A 20,215-nucleotide genomic window follows, 5' to 3' on the forward strand; every position below is an offset into this window, starting at 1 on the left:
ATTACGAAAAATGTAAATATACTGTTTTCTCCCAAACATTTCTCTGGTAGGGAGGGAAGGTGGGGGGTGGGGGGTAGGGAGGGAGGGAGGGACCCAGCGAGCGTGGGAAGAGGGGGTGGGAGCAGAGGTGGGGTATTTTGATTGACAGATAGTGTCTGGGTGAATAATAATTTGTTTATTTACTGAAGATATTTGTTTTAGCTCATAAAATTCATACAAATTTCCCAGCCAGAATATAATTTACATTGTTGGAATTCTTATAAGATTTTGATTATTTTAAATATAAACATCATGGAATTTGCATTAGACATACAAATTTTAGATCTAATTTAAGAATTTTGATTACAAAGCCAAAATTTTATCTTTTGTGCAAAATATATGACGTTTATATTCAAAATATTCCTGGCCTTGCAAGGAATCCAGCAATGTCAATTATATTATCCTAACTTTAGTCTGAGGTATTATTTATTACTAAACGTTAAAATCTAGTGTTTTCACCCAAACATTTCTCAGAGAGGTAGGAGCTAGTGAGCTGGGAAGAGGGGGGGGGGGAGTTGAGTCCATTATTTGAATGGACATTAACATGACGACTGTATTTCTCTTAAATATTAATTGTGTGTGCATACCAACATAAAATTAAGATGTTATTTTTACTACAACTAGGTATTATGTCAGTTTTGTGTCGGAAAAAGTGGAGTTTGGGAGTCGGCCCAGTCTCGATTTCAATTAATCCCATATGTTCTGTTATTCCATTTACGTGTTTCTCGTTTTACGTGCTACTCTGTGGGTTCAATTGACCGCGTAAATCTGGGTATTACTGTATATGCCTAAGTGAAAGCTGCGAGTACAAGTGAGTAAGTGTAACTGTTAGAGAAGAACATAAAACATTATTTCTGTAAAATGTTTGCAGTTGACCTTCAGCATAAAGTTAGCTATGTACATTTACTTAAAAAAAATCCCTATCATCTCACAATAGCCATATAATAGATGCCTACATATAAATAAAGGGCGAATCCAGGAGGATCCACACCCCCCTCTTCACCAGAAAATTCCAATACTTTTTCTTTAAATCAGTATTGTACGCAGGCATTTTGGTATAGTAAGAGCTAATTACTTTTGACTTCAGAATATCTCCTAATATCATGTGCACATGGCTTCAAATTGGCCTCAAAATACCCATGATATTGGTCACATCTCCCAAAAAATTATGGGGGGCTTACAGAGCCAGCCCCCCCCCCCCACAGAAAAAAAATAAATAAAATAAATCCCTTATTTGGATGGGCTTGCTGTGCTTGCTAAATTCCCCCACCTCCACAACTTCTTGGACCCCCTGACCCCTTTTGATATTCCTGGATCTGCTCCAGAAATACATTTAGTTTTACAGATTGGATGTGTCTTCTAACTTATTGATAATTTGCTAAAGTATGAATCCCCTTCCATTCACTAATATGCCTATTTAAAAAAAATAAAAATGTACAGGTTATTTCTTATTCAAGTTACAACCTATGAAATTAATGAAAAATTATCTCTTGCTTCTAAAATCACCTACAGTATAATATATATATATATATATCATGTAAATCCACAATGACAACGATAAGATAAATCTTGATAAAATCACACGTTGTTTCCATCTTATTATATATATATATATATATATATATATATATATATATATATATATATATATATATATATATATATATATATATATATATATATATATATATATATATATATATATATATATATATATATATATATATATATATATATATATATATGAAGAGTCTTATCTAATAAAGGGAATAGTCCCTTCCTTTTCTGATCTTATTCTTTTTCATCACATATCACTGCACCGCCCACTGCCTAAGAAGGTTTTGTCTAAGATGGTGGCCACACCAAAAAAGCTTCTAGACTGCTGCCTTACTAAATATTCTTCATCTTTGACCTTACTTAAAATTGAAGCTCCTGTGCTGTGCTAGTGTGTGTGTGTGTGTAAGTCAGCAGATATGCATGAGTTGAGTCCATTTTATACATTTTCCTGGAAATGCATTTGGAAGAGGCCTAGAATGTATCAGTAGTTATGTTTGGGAGAAAATCAAATTAAACTAAATATTTTTCATACTTCAGAATTCTTTTCTTTTGATTATAAGAAAGAAATCATCCAAATTAATTTATTCATCAACAGGCAGATTTATTTATGTCTATGAACAAACTCATTTGTCACAGTATGTATTGTAAGATGAAGTTCTTACGGCAGCCGTCTTAATAACTCAAGAGAGAGTCAACCCATTTATGCACTGATAACCCAAAATAACCAGTTTATGATCTGGCATTAAATCTACAAAACTTAATTACATATCTACAAATATTTTTAGAAAGGTTCTATTGCAAGAACAGATAACACCAACACACCCAGATATTGTAAGAAGTAAATAGACATTAGAATCCTTGGGAATGCATGTGACCACAAGAATGGGGGAGTTACTGACTCACACAGGAGGAGTAACTGACTCACACAAGGAGGAGTTACTGACTCACACAAGGAGGAGTTACTGACTCACACAAGGAGGAGTTACTGACTCACACAAGGAGGAGTTACTGACTCACACAAGGAGGAGTTACTGACTCACATAGGAGGAGTTACTGACTCACATAGGAGGAGTTACTGACTCAAACAAGGAGGAGTTGCTGACTCACACAGGAGGAGTAACTGACTCACACAAGGAGGAGTTACTGACTCACACAAGGAGGAGTTACTGACTCACATAGGAGGAGTTACTGACTCACATAGGAGGAGTTACTGACTCACAACAAGGAGAGGAGAAAGAGTTACTGACTCACACAAGAAAGAGTTACTGACTCACATGGAGGTTACTGACTCATGGAGGAGTGACTCACACATGGAGGAGTTACTGACTCACAAGGAGTTACTGATTCATATGTGGAGGAGTTACTGACTCTCACAAGGAAGAGTAACTGATTCATATGGAGGAGCTACTGATTCATATGTGGAGGGAGTTACTGACTCACACACAGGAAGTTTGACTCACACATGGGAGGAGCATTGACTCACTGAGGAGGAGTTACTGACTCACACATGGAGGGTTACTGACTCTCACAAGGAGGAGTTACTGACTCACACACATGGAGGAGTTACTGACTCACACACTGACTCACACAAGGAGGACTCACACAAGGAGTTACTAACTCACACATGGAGGAGTTACTGACTCACAAGGAGGAGTTACTGACTCACACATGGAGGAGTTACTGACTCTCACAAGGAGGAGTTACTGACTCACACATGGAGGAGTTACTGACTCACACATGGAGGAGTTACTGACTCACACAAGGAGGAGTTACTGACTCACACAAGGAGTTACTAACTCACACATGGAGGAGTTACTGACTCACACATGGAGGAGTTACTGACTCACACAAGGAGTTACTAACTCACACATGGAGGAGTTACTGACTCACACAAGGAGGAGTTACTGACTCACACAAGAAAGAGTTACTGACTCACATGGAGGAGTTACTGACTCACATGGAGGAGTTACTGACTCACATGGAGGAGTTACTGACTCACATGGAGGAGTTACTGACTCACACATGGAAGGTTGATCATCTCACAAGTAGAGGATTTAATGACTTACAGTACGATCAATTCTGACACTTAATTTTAGTCATGCATTTTGGGGTCATCCAGTTTAAAACATAATTTAGGTTTGATTTTGAGAACTCTGGTTGATAAGGAAAAAGAGCACAGGAAACTCACACAATCCCCTCCATAACATATTGCTGAATATTCCTCCAGAGGCATACCCCTGTACTTCTTTTGTACATTATAAAGTGCCTCCTCAGTGTGTCATTTCAGTTTATTTTTGGTCTTCCTCTACCTCTGTTTTTGTTTACATGATGTATGACTTTATATTCATTTACGACATGTGTTTAAGTAATATCGGTCTTAAACACCTGCCTTACTGCATGGTTGAGTTGACATTTGTACCACAACAGTAATACCTCATTGAATGAATTATTAGGACATAAAAGAAAAGGTTAATCTCTTACCATCCATATTCTCCACATTATAAATTTCAGTACTTAAGCCTCTAAAATAATCCATTCCTGTTGACCTACACTTTTAAGGTAAAGATTTCATTCACACACGTGACATTCCACAAATCCTCTTATTATTCTCTTTACACAACTTGAAGTATCTTAATCTCTTCTACCTTCTCCCTAATATTGTAAATATAACTCTAATTAAGGGAATACATTTAATGTAGCAGGCATTCTTTATGCTTCCAAGAAACTACATCTTGATAAAATCTCTTATCTGTCTCTTTATATCATGCCAGTTTTTTCAAACAATCACAATACCGTACTTTTACCCCAAAATTCAATTGTCCATCAACTTCACTCTAGTGTCAAAGCTCAACAATGTTCGCAACATTGTGAAGGATTCTGCATGCCAGTGTGGCAATCAAGGCTCACGAAACTGGCATCATCTGCAGGAGCTAAAACTCATGTGAAACACTATGCCACTACACAGGGCTGTGGCAGAGTCATGACAATCAACAATGAAAGGTCAATAACCTTGACTTTCGACAGACTGACCAATATATTAATAGATAACTTCTCTAAGACAAACCTGTATACTGTACCAAGTTTCGTTGAGATTCATCCTTTATGACAGAAGATATCCCAAAGAAATGAAACTGTGACAGATGGACAGACAGACAGTTACATAACAGGAAAGGAAAATAATACTGTATGTCATGGTAACTGTTTGTTGCAATGGCATGATGAAAATGTGAAGAAAAAAAAGTAATGAGTCAGCATTGTACAGGAGGGAAAGTATAAGGTGGTTAATTATATTTATGAGAACTCTAGGGATGAAGGGGGAAACAGTAATAAAGAAATGTCAAAACAGCAATGTCCCTGTGACTAAGAAGTAATCACTTGACCTGAGCCAAGGTATTTCATCCAAGGAGAAACAAAACTAATTGGTGTAGCACATGCCATACAAATATGTCTGTCATAGGAGGGGGGAGGCACACATCTTATGGCATGGGGAGGGACTGACTGCATAAAACTGTAGAATCGAATAGATCCCGGGTGGAGCCACATTACCAATGCCACTTCCCCCTCCCATCTGCTTCAGTACCTATACAATACCTGCATGATAAATCCTACAATACACGTTTGTTGCTATTTGTTTAAACTTAGTGAAGAAGAATAAGAGAAGGTTTAAATGCAGTTTCCTTTTTTTTTTTACACCAAAACTGAATTTGCTGTCTTACTTTTAGATATTCCAAATGTACCCACTGCCTTACACACCAGCATTGCAGCAACACAACACTTTATACATGTTACTGCAATGTTTAATCACTTAAAAATGCAAGACATCCAAGTTTCCCCCTCCTGATATTATGAACACAGTATTAAAAAATTAATCAAAGTTCCTGTGATAAAAGTATTAAACAAGTCTCATAATTTACAAAACCTCTTGCTTCATCATATCTCATTAAGTAAGGACATTTTATCTTCTAATGCTTAAATAACACTGGCCGTTACTCTTTTAAAATACCAGTCAACATGATTAGCCAATTACCTGCATTTCAGCAGAATACCAATATAAATCAATATAATTTATGAAGGTACAGTCGTCACAAAAAAAACAAAACACAAATTATATAATGTCTGAAAAAGGATATTATTTACACAAGTGATCACACAAACACGAGCATCATCAGAGATGGTACAGTCACTTACAAGCAGGTTTGCTCGTTACTGGTGGGGGAGGAGGCGGCTGGCCTCTAGGCCAACGTGTAGAAGAACTGCGATGTTCACTGCCTCGGTATTCTCCCAAACCTCGTTCATCAGTTGAGCTGTGGTGTTCAGCACTGCGCTGGCACACTGGTGAGCTAGATCCTGGTAAGCTGACAGGACGACTTCTGCCTACTTTCTCAGGCGTAGAAATGCCATTTGGCTGAAGTGGGAAGAGGGAAACGGTTAATAACATTAAAACAACTCGTCCACTCTCGACCTCGCCTATAGGCTGTGTTGTTGTGATGTGGGCTGGCAGGACCATGTGGTCCATATCGTGTCACTCCATAACAATAACAAATGACCCGCAAGGATATTTTTCTCAAATTTTGTAAAAAAAATTTCAATGATTTGCATCATTATTCAGACAACTTCTAATCCAGCCATGGTCACCTAGCCAGCTGGCTGGTGAACCGTTCATTGTATGTAACATTTTTCACATCTTTGCTGACATTTCTTTTTTTGAACCATTTTAAAACACGTTATCCAGGCACTTTGTTCACAGACTGTCTTTGATACTGTTTTTACAGTTTCCATTTTTTTTTTAATGTTATCATTTTATGTTTCCTTTTACTGCTGTTAAACTCAGGTGTATCACATTTGTGTCTGTTTGGGGGCATTGTGAACGTAAAACAAGATCAACATTGAACGAGAATACAGAGTACACGAGGTAGGAACCAGGACTCCTTGAAGTCTGTCATTACACTACAGTACTCAAGAGTCTGTGACTGCAGCATTCATACCATGAAAATAAAGGATGAAGCATGTTTTTTTTTGTAAAAAAATGTATCTAATTATATAATGGGAGTCAGCGGGAAAATGTGCATCAGATTACAAAAAAAAAGAAATTAAAGGTTTTTCAGGAATGTAACTGTCTCTTAAATTGGGGTCTGCATGTGTGAACACACATACACACACAAATCAATAATCAATTCCTATTATTTGATTATTTGCATTAACAACTCACCAACTGGTAGTGTCTTAAGCCCTTTTTTTCAAGTAATAATCAATAAATCTTGAAAATAAAATAAACATTTATTACTGATTTCCCATTCCCTATAGCATGTACCAAGTCAATTTCCTTTCCACCTATTTCTATAATTAATTATTCTTATGTTTATATACTTCCATTTCCATTTACTATCAAAAAGTTTTAATCTTAATCAAACCCTTTGAAATAGTTCATCCTTGATTGCTGAAGAAGGCCACAGCTCTAAACTTACTTGTGCTAGCAATAAGTTTTACACAAAAATTAAAATCAATCCACAGTCTATGGTAAGTTGCTAAATGCAAACCAAATTTTACACTGATGAATGGAGGGACAGAATCACTGGTGTGTTCCTCAAAACTCTTGTATGGAAAAAATAAAAAGCTTTGTGACAGAATTAATAAGTATAGGTAGTGAGCAAGAATTAATCCACATGAAAATAATAATATTTTTTCAACGTACTACATTATACTTCAAATATGGCAGACATACCACTGTTGTTGACTAAGTACAGTATACACATTATATCAACACAAAGTGTTGCGATTCAGTGTGAAAGCTAACGATTCTCTATGTATACTGAGTGTGCAATAGGTAGGAGGAAGCAGATACTGAACTGTATCTATGTATTTATAAACACTATCTTAGCTCCTTCCTGTCATTATCTGCAGTACACTATGGTACATATTCATGTTACACTCTCTTCTTTCTTTAAAGGTTTCTGCATCACTTTATGTACCCCACATAAGAATGGGAGAGAAATACATTTTATATATAGATAATATTAATAAACAGATTAAAGTTCAACTTAAATATTAATATGTAAGCATCAAATAATGTTGTTGTTTTTTTAAACTAACCTTGAAAATTTCATCATCATCTGACATATCAGTCAGGTTATCATCAGAGAGGTTCCATTCATACTCCACATTCTCAAACATGGACTTCTTTTGTTGCTGTGCTTGACTCAGCTGAAAAAAAAAACAAAAAAAAAACAAGGTTAGTCAGAGAGAACTTAACAATTCATATAACTTCATATAACCGGGATTTTTTTTTCACTTAACAAGGTTTTTCACCAACTATCTTAAATCCAGAATACAATAAAATCGAATTAAAACTTTTAAGAAAGAAAGATTTTTTGGAAAATTAATTTGCCCATGACCCAATTGGGACATCACCCCATGCTTGGGAAAAGACTGCTAATGCAATTATAAATAAGTGCATGAGCCTTGGAAGTGATGCTGGTGCAACTGCATTTATGGGTGTACAACATAGATACTGTACAGGTATATGCAATGTCTGACAAAGTAGTGTGAAATATATGAGGGTTTACAAACTTGAGCACTATCACAATATCACAATGAAAAGCAAATTTATGGAAATGTGGTAACCAACAATGGGGAAAATATCGGTGGTTTAAAAAAATTAAAGATGGAAAAACACTGACCCCACCATCCCTCTCCACTTGCATTTCCTTTAAACTCTTTATTAACAAAAGTCTTCATTTTGTATGAATTTTGAAAATTAGGCTATCACTGAAGGAGATGTATGCCACCCCAAAGGTTTCTATATCAAGGCAGACAAAATCAGATTAATGGCAACAACACAGACATTATTGATATGAAGCTGCATACCACATTTCACTTCCATCTGCCAAGCATTTTTCAAGCAACTGAATGTAGATGAATGTTGTTCGTTCGGACAAATAGATGGACAAAAGTAACACTAAATGCTCACCATTTTATATGGCAGGGACCAAAAATTATAGTGCAAACTATTTGGAAAGTACATGCGTATATATCAAAGTGTAACATACCCATACCCATACTTCTCCCTAAAAGGTGGAAGCAGCTTAATAAATTACTCAACAAACTTTATAATTCAATAAAATATTAAATTAATTAAAAGAAATTTAAAAACTCCTTTGCATATCATTTATATGCCTAGGAAGCAAAGGATACTGTATTACACTTACACAAATACTGCACACCTTGAGAACAAAGTTTGCTATTTCTGTAATACTGTACAAGTACATGATTGTAGAGCAGAACCAGGAATTTTCCGTGGAAGGGATGAATATGTATACAAGGGCATCTAATGTGAGGCTGAAAAGTTTTCTGTATATGTGTACCAACACCACTGTAATAGGTTTCTACTGCCAAAAGTAAATTCCAGCAAGAAAAATATACAGTACAGTACAAACAAGACACGGAATATTATGCACTGAAGGCACTGTACTACCGAGTCACTATTCCAGGCTACCATAATCAGTAATAATAATTCATAGATTTACTGGTTTTGTCAAGGGCAAATCCATAAGATAGTAAGGTTTGTGCGGAAGAGTGAAAGACTGATGATGGGCAAAAGGGGGATAAGAGGAATGGAAAAGGCCGAATAAAAATATAAATAATTAACCTTTGCAACTGTGAAAAATGGCCGTAAAATGGTGGTGATGATGAATCTGAACACATATTTTCTCCTATTAATTGTAGAGTTTTGGTTTTTCTACTTGGAAATGGAGCAGAATGCTATAAAATTCAGGCAACAAATATGAGTTCCCAGAAGGCTGATCTAGGAGTTTCCAAAATGGACAGGGTAAGAAGCAGTGAAGTGTATGGAGTGTTTAGAACAGCAATGAAGATAGTGGGTTGATTGATTGTGTAAAATATCTGGCATTGCAGCCTGTGCCCATTTGACACAAAAATGAAACTTAAAGTTTAAAATCATGATATTAATAAAATAAAATCCTATTAAGTTTCAATAAAAAAATGTAAATATAAAATCCTGTATTTATTTTACATTATAAGCAGCTAAGTACCTTTATTGCAAATAAAATTTTAAAAGTCCACCATCAGGTGCTTAACTTCTCTCAATGAACACCTTTGAGATGGAGAAGGAACCATCCTCCTGCCGGCACTCGGCCAGAAAACAACTCAAGTCCCCATGACTGGGACACACTACCAGCAGCAAGTGTTTCACAGTCAGTGGCACCAGGCAGTCATCACAATTGGGCCATAAGGACAGTATGGGTGAAGTGAGTGTGTCAAATACGTAGACGAGTGAGGGCAGTATCACAGCGGCGGAGCATCCAAAGATATTCCCACGGATAGATCTTTTATGTAATCTCTCGCATCTTGTTGGAAACATAAATTGTCCCATTGTAGTTACCTGTAGGTCTGGATGGCTGACCTGACTGCTGGGAAGAAATCTCCGTGAGGAAGGGAGCATAAAGGGGCATGACAAGAGGCAGCAGACTTGACCACCTTGTCAGCCCTCTCGTTACCTCATATAGACACACGGGCAGGAACCCAACAGAAATCCACATTATGGACCTGCCAACAGAGGACCATTAGCCGGTTAAAAATATGTAAATTGAGAGGGTGGATGGGTTTAGAAATTCCAGAGAAGACAGTGCTGCTTTGGAATCACTAAAATTAGTAAAATGCCCATCTTTATCTAAGATACTATAGGACTAGGCGTGTGTCTGTTTGTGTGTGTGTGTGTGTGTCTGTTCTGGGCAGCCGAAACGGCACAATCGTTTTTCATCAAACTTGGTGGAAAAATCGCAAAAAAATTCGTAGAGTGGAACAAACCTAGTCCCATGTCGATAGTTTCTTTAGGAAGGCATTAGTTAACAATTTTATTTACGATGGAAAACGATGCAAGTCTATGGACTTGGCGCACTCTAATTAACCATGCAAGTCTACGGACTTGGCACATCCTCATTCGCTGTACGCTGTCACGAGCGTTCAAACTCTCACAAGGGCACGAACGTGCCTGCTATCACTTGTGTGTGCCGATTTATTTAAGGGGTAGAGGTATAGCAGAGAGCTCTGCAGTAAAAATACCTGTAGATGCAAAGGTGGGAAGTGCTCCACTGCAGCTAAAATCAGGGAAGATGGCTCCAAACCCAACACCAGTGTTGGATTTGGAGTCACCTGTATAAACATGTACTAAGCCATCATGCCGAGTTGCATGTTCCTGGATATACATCCTGGCCATCACCTCATTAACATCAGCCTTGCTCCCTGAAAAGTATCCACAGAAGTGCACCTCTGGTAGGTCCCAAGGGGCCACAGTCGGCACTTTCACTGTTGAGACAAGGAGTTGGGGAAGTGATAATCAGTTAACCAGCTCTCACACACGAAAGTCAAAGGATCAGGGAATGTGGGGGTGAAGGGTAAACCTACAATCCATGGGTCTATCAGATATGGCCTCCCATGTTGGAGATCAAGGGAGATGTTGTACCTGGTACCAGCAGCGAGCCATTAGAGCCTGCCAATGCATATCCACCAGAAGACTTGTTATTGGGGAGGATCTAAAGGTGCCTATGGCTAAATGGATGCCAGAGTGATGTATTGTATCAATGGCTGAAGAGTACAGCTCACATCCATGTACCAGCTTTGACCCCATGATAGCATGGTACAGTACAGTCTTAACAGGGTGTACGTGTTAAAATTCCATCAACCTCTTTCTTGATTTTCTCTACCTTTATTACCACTTGATCCACAAACTCCTGCTGGAGGGTTTCTTCCGAGTATAGGAGTAGCCGAGTACTATACACCACACCTCAGGTCTGGTTCATGCTGCTGTATGGGGAGCAAGACACTGTAGCTCAATCAATACATTCAAGAGTCTTAAGCTTATTACTCATCTTGATGATAACACCTCCACCAAAAGGCCCCCATTTGCTTGGGGCACAACTTTTGGTGAAGACCCACATACTGCACTTGTACAATATCTCAGTATGTCTGAAAAATATTCTGGTCTTTTAAATTAATCTTAATTGAAAATAAGACTAAATATTTATCGTAAGAGTCAGGTAGAAAGATATCAGGTAGGATTTCTCTCATGACAGCAATCTGCCGAGAAGGACGTCCTTCATACTGGCGAGAATGTCACCCACCACTGAACACAAAAGGCTCCAGAGTAGCCACCAAAGAGGGCATTCCAGGAGACTGATCCTTTGATGAGCCAGGGTCATTAGGGTTGGAGTCTGGCTGAGAATTTAGATGAATGGATGCCATAATAATTATTACTAGGCTTTCACCTCCCCACCCCACCATGGAGCTCAAAAAGGGGAGGCCACACAATAGCCCCAGGGGTAGTGGAGAAGTATACGCAGGTTACCACTAAGTCTGATGACACACCTGGGACCAAATGGGGTGTCGACTTTGTGGCGCCTGCTTGACCCTAGCCAAATGACTGGCCTAGAGGCCAGACATATTAACCAGCCAATTGACTTGACTGGGCCGCAAGTCAAGCCTCCCGACTTGCTAGAATAAGGGACCAAAAAGGTGTATTGCTAGCCACAGGGCGCAGCATGGAGCATTGCTTTACCTCCAGGATTCCCGTCTCCCAGCCTTATGCGTCGCCATATGGGAGAGCTACTCTCCAACCCTTGCAGACTGGGCCAGAGTAAAGGTGCCACTAGCCAGCTCTCAAGGCTAGCAGCTCAAGAAAACCATTTGGTCTCATCCCTCCCTGATGACCCTTTCAGTTTGGGAAGCTCTTTCCTACTTGAGGAGGAAGGAGACCCCCCCCCCCCACATGGCAGTTCCCACTAGGAGAGAGACAGTGGGTGTAAACTGTGGAGTTGTAGAATGAATAAGAATGGCCCACTGAGATTTTATGGATACATGCGAAGGGTGCAGGAGGAGAACCTAATATAGAGCATGTGTATGAACAACTTAGCAAGCGCATTGCGTATAAGGTGACCACCTACAATTCAGGGCTGTGCAAACTGCAGTCCTCGAAGTCTTTCAATTCTGAAATTACCATGAACCCTGTCTGCAGGCCACACACCCAAGGGGGTAGATTATCCACAACTTTCTGCTCACACAGAAATGTTGTACTTGCTGCATTGTACAAAGTCACCCATCCCATTAACATCTCATTTCACAGTCAACAAACACAGTAAGAAAGCATTTTGAGTTTTTGGGCTTTAAATTTATCATTAATTTTTAACTTTAAAAAGCAATATTATGAGTGTGTGGGCCATCATGCATCAGATGATTTTATTGTGGTCCTCTATGGAAAATGTTTGCATGCCCCTGACCTACATAAAGAGAAGAAAAGGTGGAACAATCCATTAAAGAGAGACCAGGTGAAGAGATAAGATTAATTGAGGTATGTAGAGACACTGGCAAAGAGGCTCTGCTGTCATGATCACCCATTCAGAGGAGAGCTACCTGGAGGAGTGAGGTACCAAGAGTAAGATGAACAGCAGTATTTTGGTTTTATCATGTTAATTGTAGAGTTTCCTCCATTAATTGTGAATTTTACACATACAAAACTCTGAGAATTCACAATTTTTACAAGTAAAATATACCCTAATAAATGTGGTACTTAAAGCAAGAAATATAAAGTGAGGATGTGTTGGACAGGGTAGGGAATTGAGGGATGGTTAGCAGGGTAGGAGGTTGGCAGTGAGGGATGGTGAATAGGGCTGGAAGTGGACAGTAAGGGGGTGGTATGTATGGTAGTATGAATACAATGAGGGTAGCGGACAGTGAAAGATAGTGAGCAGGGCAGGGCAGGGCAGGGCAGTGCTGGGTAATGCAAGGTGGTAAACAAGCAGGTTGATTTTATAAGCTATTTTGCAAAACAAGAAGAAATTTTTATTGGAGGGGTAAGATAACCACTTTTCTCAAAGGGAAAGTGTACATTGCCCTTCAAATCCGCCCCCCATCCTCTTGGAACCACCTATAACAAAGAGCACATGCAGCCATACAGTGTGCAGACTAACATACTGACACTTTAGTACAGCTATAAGTGAGGACCACTGGAACATGGACTTTGGCAATTTCATGGACAAGTGATGACCACAGTACTAAGGGGACATGCAGAATATCAATATCGGCTTTTCACATTATCAAAGCCATTGGTAAGAGGTCAAACATGGTCACCGACAAGTGTCAATTGCAGGGGTGGCACTTGACAAGGGGAATCAGAGGCCCATCTGAAGAGGGGGAAGGAGGTCAAGGGTGCCTTGGAAGGGCAAATTCAAGCATGGTGAAGAGCTCTTAGGAGACAACAGATACTTTTGCTTCATCTTCACTGGAATACAATGAGAGGCATCTCCAGACCACCCTAAACCAAGTGGGGAAAAGATTGCAAGTGTGGAGGAAAGGGAAGAAAAGCTAGACTGATTATGAGCAAATAAAGTTTTCCCTAATTCACTTTGAGGAGGATATAGGAGCAAATACTGCTGAACAATACACAATAATCCTTATTATTTGCATATTTCATATTCATCTCTTTGACTATTCTCAAGAGGTAATAAAATGTTAAATATTAATACTTGTACTGTACAGTAACCTGTTGGTAGTAGGGAACCATGAAATGGAGATACTACCGCCTGGAAAGATATTGGAAGCATTATGCGTTGTCTAATGGTAGACCCTGCTGCCATAAGGCATTAAAAAAATTGTGACCAAATCCCAGGTTGCTGATCTGATTGACTTTCTGCCTTATTTACACAACTGCAGGATCTCAATTGTTTTTCTTATTTTGACAACGCAACATATAGTATACTGCATATCATTTCCCACCATTTGAAAACTGCAGGAAGCTATTGTGGCAGTTATTGTTTAGTCATACGAGTTTAGTAACTTTAGTCACTTACATTTGACGATTTGATTCTTAAAATTTTCAATGTAAAATCACCCACACTTGATTATGGCTCCAAAGCAAAAGTTAGTGAAAATAAAGTGTGTGGCACAAAATTTCAAAGAAAAAAGAAAGGAATGACATCAGAGAAGATAACTGAGTTATTAGACAGGCTGATAGGAGGAAAAAATGCTTCTGGTGTCAATGAGTCAATGGTATATCCATTATGTCTTGAGAGTAACTGAGCCAGAACACATGATACGGCCATAGCGTCCATGTGTCAGCTGGCGAATAATCTAAAAAAAATTCTATAAAACTTTAAGGTCAGTTTTATTTATGAAAAAATTTCATTTAATTTAAATTCATAGTATTATGCATAATCTCTGTACATAAACACAACACTTTTTCTCACTGATGTCATGCTAGAGCAGCGTGGTGCTGGGCCTGGAATTTCTGCTAACAGACAATGTGCCAGCTCATGAGGGCAGGGAAACTGTTTTCATCAGCATATCAATTCTCTTTGTTTGATATTTATTTAGTAAACTATTACAAACGTATTTAATGAAAAATATAACATAAAAAATTTCTAAGGTGTCTCTTAAGAAAAATGACCAGTGAGAAAAAGAAGAATTTCAAAACATTAAATAAAATATTTCAATTCAATTCAATTCAATACATGTTTACTATACACGATGCATTATCGTCCATCCATAATGTCTTGAAAATAACCAAGTCAAAAACACGTGATATGGCCTGTGTCCACGTGATCAGCTGGTGAATATTCTCATCAATTTTCTATAAAAATTGGCCAGTTATTGACATTATTAGTGTTGCAGTAAAATATTAACCTCTTAAAGTTTAAAAATAAATTAGCTAGGTTGTAGTGGTGTTGGACTGTACTGAGTGATATCAAAGAGCAGATGGCCCACGTGTCATGGTTGCTGAATACAGTACTGTATAAGTAATTACGATAATTGCAATTGCAGAATTTTATATTTGCAGCCATACTGAAAGAACATCCCTACAAATACCCAGAAAAGGGTGTAATAATTATGGATGAAAACAGAATGATAGATTAACAAAAAGGATAACAGAAAAAGGAATAATGTCAGTAACTTCTTCTGTTTCCATACTTATACAATCTGTCTCACTTTAAAAGGCTAGTTTTCCGGCATCTTCGTGGTGTAAATAAACACAGTATGTATAACCTTTTGCTTCTCTATTTTTAATTTCTTGCTGTTCTTATTTTTTTGCCCACTCGGCCCCCTTGTGGGCCGTTCGACCTGTACCTGGGTGGGCTAATTCCCGTAAAAAAAAAAAAAAAAAAAAAAAAATCACACATAGATTCTTCCATTACAGGCATCCCTCTTCAAGTGATAAATTCATTTGATGTTCATTCGGTTAGCAACACAAAAATTTTGATACCCTTTCACACTTAATGTTACATCAAAATTTTATTTTGCGATAGCTCGACTCCCTGGGAATGGGAAAAAAAATGGGGATGAGGTGGCCTGCGAGATGGTATGTTCCCAAAGTTACATGTAATGAAACTATAAAAGTTGAGTGCTGCATAAGGTGAGGTGGTGTAATGGGGTTACTGGGAGACATACCAAGTCCTAATGTTTTTTGCAATCAGGCTGAGCTTTTCTCCCGCATCAAACTCCAAAAACATTAAGTTTTATATCCAACATAATTCCTTTACAAGCTCTTTTAGCACTACTGCTTTCATTTGCACTTGATGGCCTTTTTCCACTCATTTTCAATTAGGGTAATAGAATGGACAGTTTTGAATAATATATGCATATAAGTGTTAAATCTAAGAGCTCGGGGTCGAGAGTTCAAGCGTACAAGCTGGGTGATATAAACAAACTGAGTCCAAATGCGTGGGTGTGCTGCATACTCATGCTTGGTGGTAACAAACAGCAAGAAATTCACACCAAATAAATAATAATATTAGCGAATTATTCTTTTTTTTGTATGTAGCGTTTTTTTGTGTTGACATTTTTCAAAATTTACTCCATTTCCGTAAGGTTGAATTTACGGGCTGTATCCCGAATACTGTATACTGTAGTGGTCAGAATTTACAAATTCCGTATGGGCAAATTTCCACAACCTGAGTTTTTATAATGTGGGGATTACCTCTACTCAACTGTGGCTTAGAAATAAAGAAAACATATTATAAGATTATAAAATAAAGAGTATGGGCAGGTGTGTAAGTGAAGTGAACATATGTGTGGAGGCAGTAGGCTGTAACTGTGTCGCTGACTTGCCAGCCAGCCACGGTCCCTTCCCCCGATATGGTTGGCTGGCATGCGCATGCACACACACACACACGTCTCAGAGTCAGCTGGGTGACTGCCCAGCTGAGCTGTGTCATGTCACCCAGAGGATGGTTTAAGTGTGGAAGGAGCTATTTTTTGTACATAAACTATGTGCTACGAATTGTATTTAATGATAAGCTATGTATCCATTTTAGTGTTCATAATAGCAATTTTTTTAATTTTCGACGTATGCAATTTGAAATTAGGCTCATTTTGCTCACTTAATCATTTAACTCTGAACCATATCATTTATATAGAAGTTTGGTGTTAATAAATCAATTGTTTACTTCTCAACTATTTATAACGAACTCGTCTATTATTATTATTATTACTGTATTTGGGAGTACAGTACTGTACTCAGAGTTTACAACCTTGTCGTTTGAACCTGTTGTTTACCTCTGTGATTTGCTGTTACCCCTTGATCGGTAATAATTTCGTTTAATATTAGGGTTTTCAGGCATGCAACCCTATCGTTAAACAAGGGATACCTGTACGTTGTTAATATTACCACTTAATAAAATGGAGCTATCCTATGAAAGTTCGGGTCAAGCAGACCATGAAATCAAAATGACACTAGTAATAAAATAAAAGTAATCAACTCTACCCAAGAGGTTAAATAATGTAAACATATATTATTAAAGTTTGCAGGAAACACAAGAATGGTTGTTTTCCCACTGAAAATTAAAGTAGTAGCAGGGGAAAAAATTAAGCAATAATTTGAAGGCTAAGGAAATTAGCATACCATATCTTCCAAGAGCCTGCAATTTCGTTCATTTGCAATGTCCAAAGGAGTCTTGCCATTGTTATTGTCTATGCTGGGGTTGGCACCCACTCTGAGCAATAACCTCATGCACTCTGGCTTGTTGGAGATGACACAATAGTGCAGAGGTGTGTTGCCCTCCAGGGTCTGGCGGTCCAGTGAGTGACTGTTTTGAACCAAGAAGTCCACCAGTGGAAGTGAGGCACCATTCTCTTGATAGATTGCTACATGAAGTGCACATTCTCCAAGAGGTGTTAACGGTAGCCCTAAATCTCCACCCTAAAAGGAAAAGGAAAAGGACAAAGTGAGGGGTAAAGTTTTGAAAGAGCCAAATAAAAAAGTGATATTCACTTCAGTTTTATTGAAGTCATTCATATTATTCCTCTCACTTTAACCTCCCAATGTCAATAGAAAATTTTAATATAATATACAGTATGTTCTATTTCAAGATTCTAATATTCTTATGTTTCATTTCATGATGGGATACAAACATATCCAATTAAATTTTACTGGTATTGTGCCCTGATGTGATCCTATTCTTTCAGACACAAACTTACTAGACAGAGTCATATCATAACATGTTCATTCTTTCATAAACAGCATGAAACATGGATACAAAGCACTTGCCTGGAAGTAGACACGAAGCAGTCCATATAGATCATTATTATTAATGACTTCACGCAGCTGGATCTGGAGTTCTTCTGGTGCTGCTGCTGTTGGTTGAACGAAAGCCCTTCGAACATACTTTGACTGAATGAATTCTCTCCTTTCATCCCTGGAATTTAAAAGCAAAAAATTCTATATAACTCCTTCTTTCTGAGCCATACTAACACACCATCTCAAGTTGAAGATGTACGGTATAGCTGATTTTTTAAAGTCAAAATATTAAGTACAGTAATGTCTACTATTCAAATCTAAATACAGGTGAACATAGAAATTATACTCCAAGTCAGGTATCATATAACATTTTACTATGATAATAGAAAACTAAGAACATGTGATATTATAAGGTGAAATACTTCATGCTGGTTTTAATTTGACAGACAAATACAGGTAACTGATTTTGATTTTGAAGCTGCCCAGCCCAGTTGTCTATAACAGATATAACATTACTGGAAACAAGACAAACATTTATAGTAGAGTCATTAAGTTTGCAAATCCAGTAAAGCTCACAGTAAAATATCTCTCTATTTTCTACTTTTTTTTATCCTCATAAATATACAGGATATTTTTCCTAACTCCTGAATGATTTGAGAAATACTATACTGTAATAAAAAAAATAAATCTTATCTTCTCTGCAATACTTCACTCCCTGGGGAGCTCCCTCTGGGGATGGTGCCATGAAAACAAAATATCAGATACATACAATATTCATTATGTAGAAAATAGTTGAGATGTACATCTACAGTAGTTCATAAAGGCTTGTAATAAGAAATGGGAGATTTATTTATCTTAAAGTAGTATTTAATAGTAGAAAAATAAATGATTAAATAAAGAAGTCAAGCAGTAGGGCAGCCACACATTCTAAAATAATTCACTGTGTTGGATGTGACAATTATAACCAATTAATTTAATCTATTCTAAATTAGAAATGTTCCTAAAAGTGACATTTGCACCTGAGGTCATTTACTAACATGCAAAATGTGCTTTTCTACATTAAATAATATGGCAATCTGCAAAGTTAATATGCAGTGGACCCTCCATTAACGAGCGGTTCAAATTACGAGACTTCAGTTAACGAGTTACCTCCCGTAAGGACTTTCAGTTCTATTAGCGATTACAAATTCTATTAATGACAGCCTTACGATAAACACGTTTTGGTGCGTGCATCAGCTGATCGACTCGTCTGCCAATAATCGGTTCTGTTTACCTTTGTTTCCAGTGGAGTAAACATTGAGAAAGTTGTGCTCTTGAATATTTTTTTTTTATTTTTACATTAAAATTATTGGTAATTCCAAAATTAGTTGACAAGTTAATAATATACAGTGCAGTGTTGGTTTAAATAAAAAAATCTGGAATTAGTTAAATAGATTGTTGTGAACTTAAAATTTTATTGGTGAAATTATCAAGCCTGGGTCCGAAGAAATCTCGGAAGGTGATTTTAATTAAAGTAAAACAAGAAATTATTAAGAAATACGAAGGCATCAGAACCAATGCACTCTGTAACGAATATGGCGTGTCGTCATCGACTGTGTCTACAATCAGATGTTTGCGATGTCGCTATATAAACAAAGCCGCCGGGAATTCTACATACACATCTCAAATTAAGTGTTAAAATATTTTATTGTTTTTTATTTATTATTGTACAGTATATTGTACAGTACTGTATTTTGTTTATACTGTATTTAATGTTTTGTTAATTCTATTACCGGCATACAGTACTTTGTATGTACCTTTAAATTCATTTTAAGGGAATTCTGTGAGTTGGAACCAATTACCCAATATCCCATTGAAATAATAGACTCAGTTAACGAGATTTTCAGTTAACGAGTGACTCTGTGGAACCAATTGTACTCGTTAATGGAGGGACCACTGTACAGCTACTGAGCTACTGTGCATGTAGTAATCTCAGCTGGACCAATGTACACCATGCCCTATATACATTACATATATTGTGACGAAAACAATAATAAAGCAATTTCTACAGCATAAACAAACACTAAATAAATATCCACAATAAACCCAAAAATACAACAA

General features: G+C 37.5%; 1 protein-coding gene across 7 annotated transcripts in view; it reads right to left on the bottom strand.

Moving 5' to 3' along the window:
* LOC121859458 (arf-GAP with SH3 domain, ANK repeat and PH domain-containing protein 1-like) overlaps positions 1–20,215 on the bottom strand; it is a 51,884-nt gene that overhangs the window by 13,078 nt on the left and 18,591 nt on the right. For 6 of the 7 annotated variants that reach the window (XM_042356274.1, XM_042356278.1, XM_042356279.1 and 3 more), the window contains 5 exons: positions 18,146–18,293; positions 17,501–17,797; positions 8,643–8,660; positions 7,687–7,797; positions 5,785–6,001 (listed from right to left, as the gene is read on the bottom strand). In XM_042356274.1, coding sequence (XP_042212208.1) covers positions 5,785–6,001; positions 7,687–7,797; positions 8,643–8,660; positions 17,501–17,797; positions 18,146–18,293 — 791 coding nt within the window. The remainder of the gene's footprint in view (positions 1–5,784; positions 6,002–7,686; positions 7,798–8,642; positions 8,661–17,500; positions 17,798–18,145; positions 18,294–20,215) is intronic. The other variant, XM_042356273.1, reaches the window with a different exon arrangement.

This window comes from Homarus americanus, unplaced genomic scaffold (genome assembly GCF_018991925.1).
Source record: "Homarus americanus isolate GMGI-L3 unplaced genomic scaffold, GMGI_Hamer_2.0 scaffold7626, whole genome shotgun sequence".
NCBI lineage: Eukaryota > Metazoa > Arthropoda > Malacostraca > Decapoda > Nephropidae > Homarus > Homarus americanus.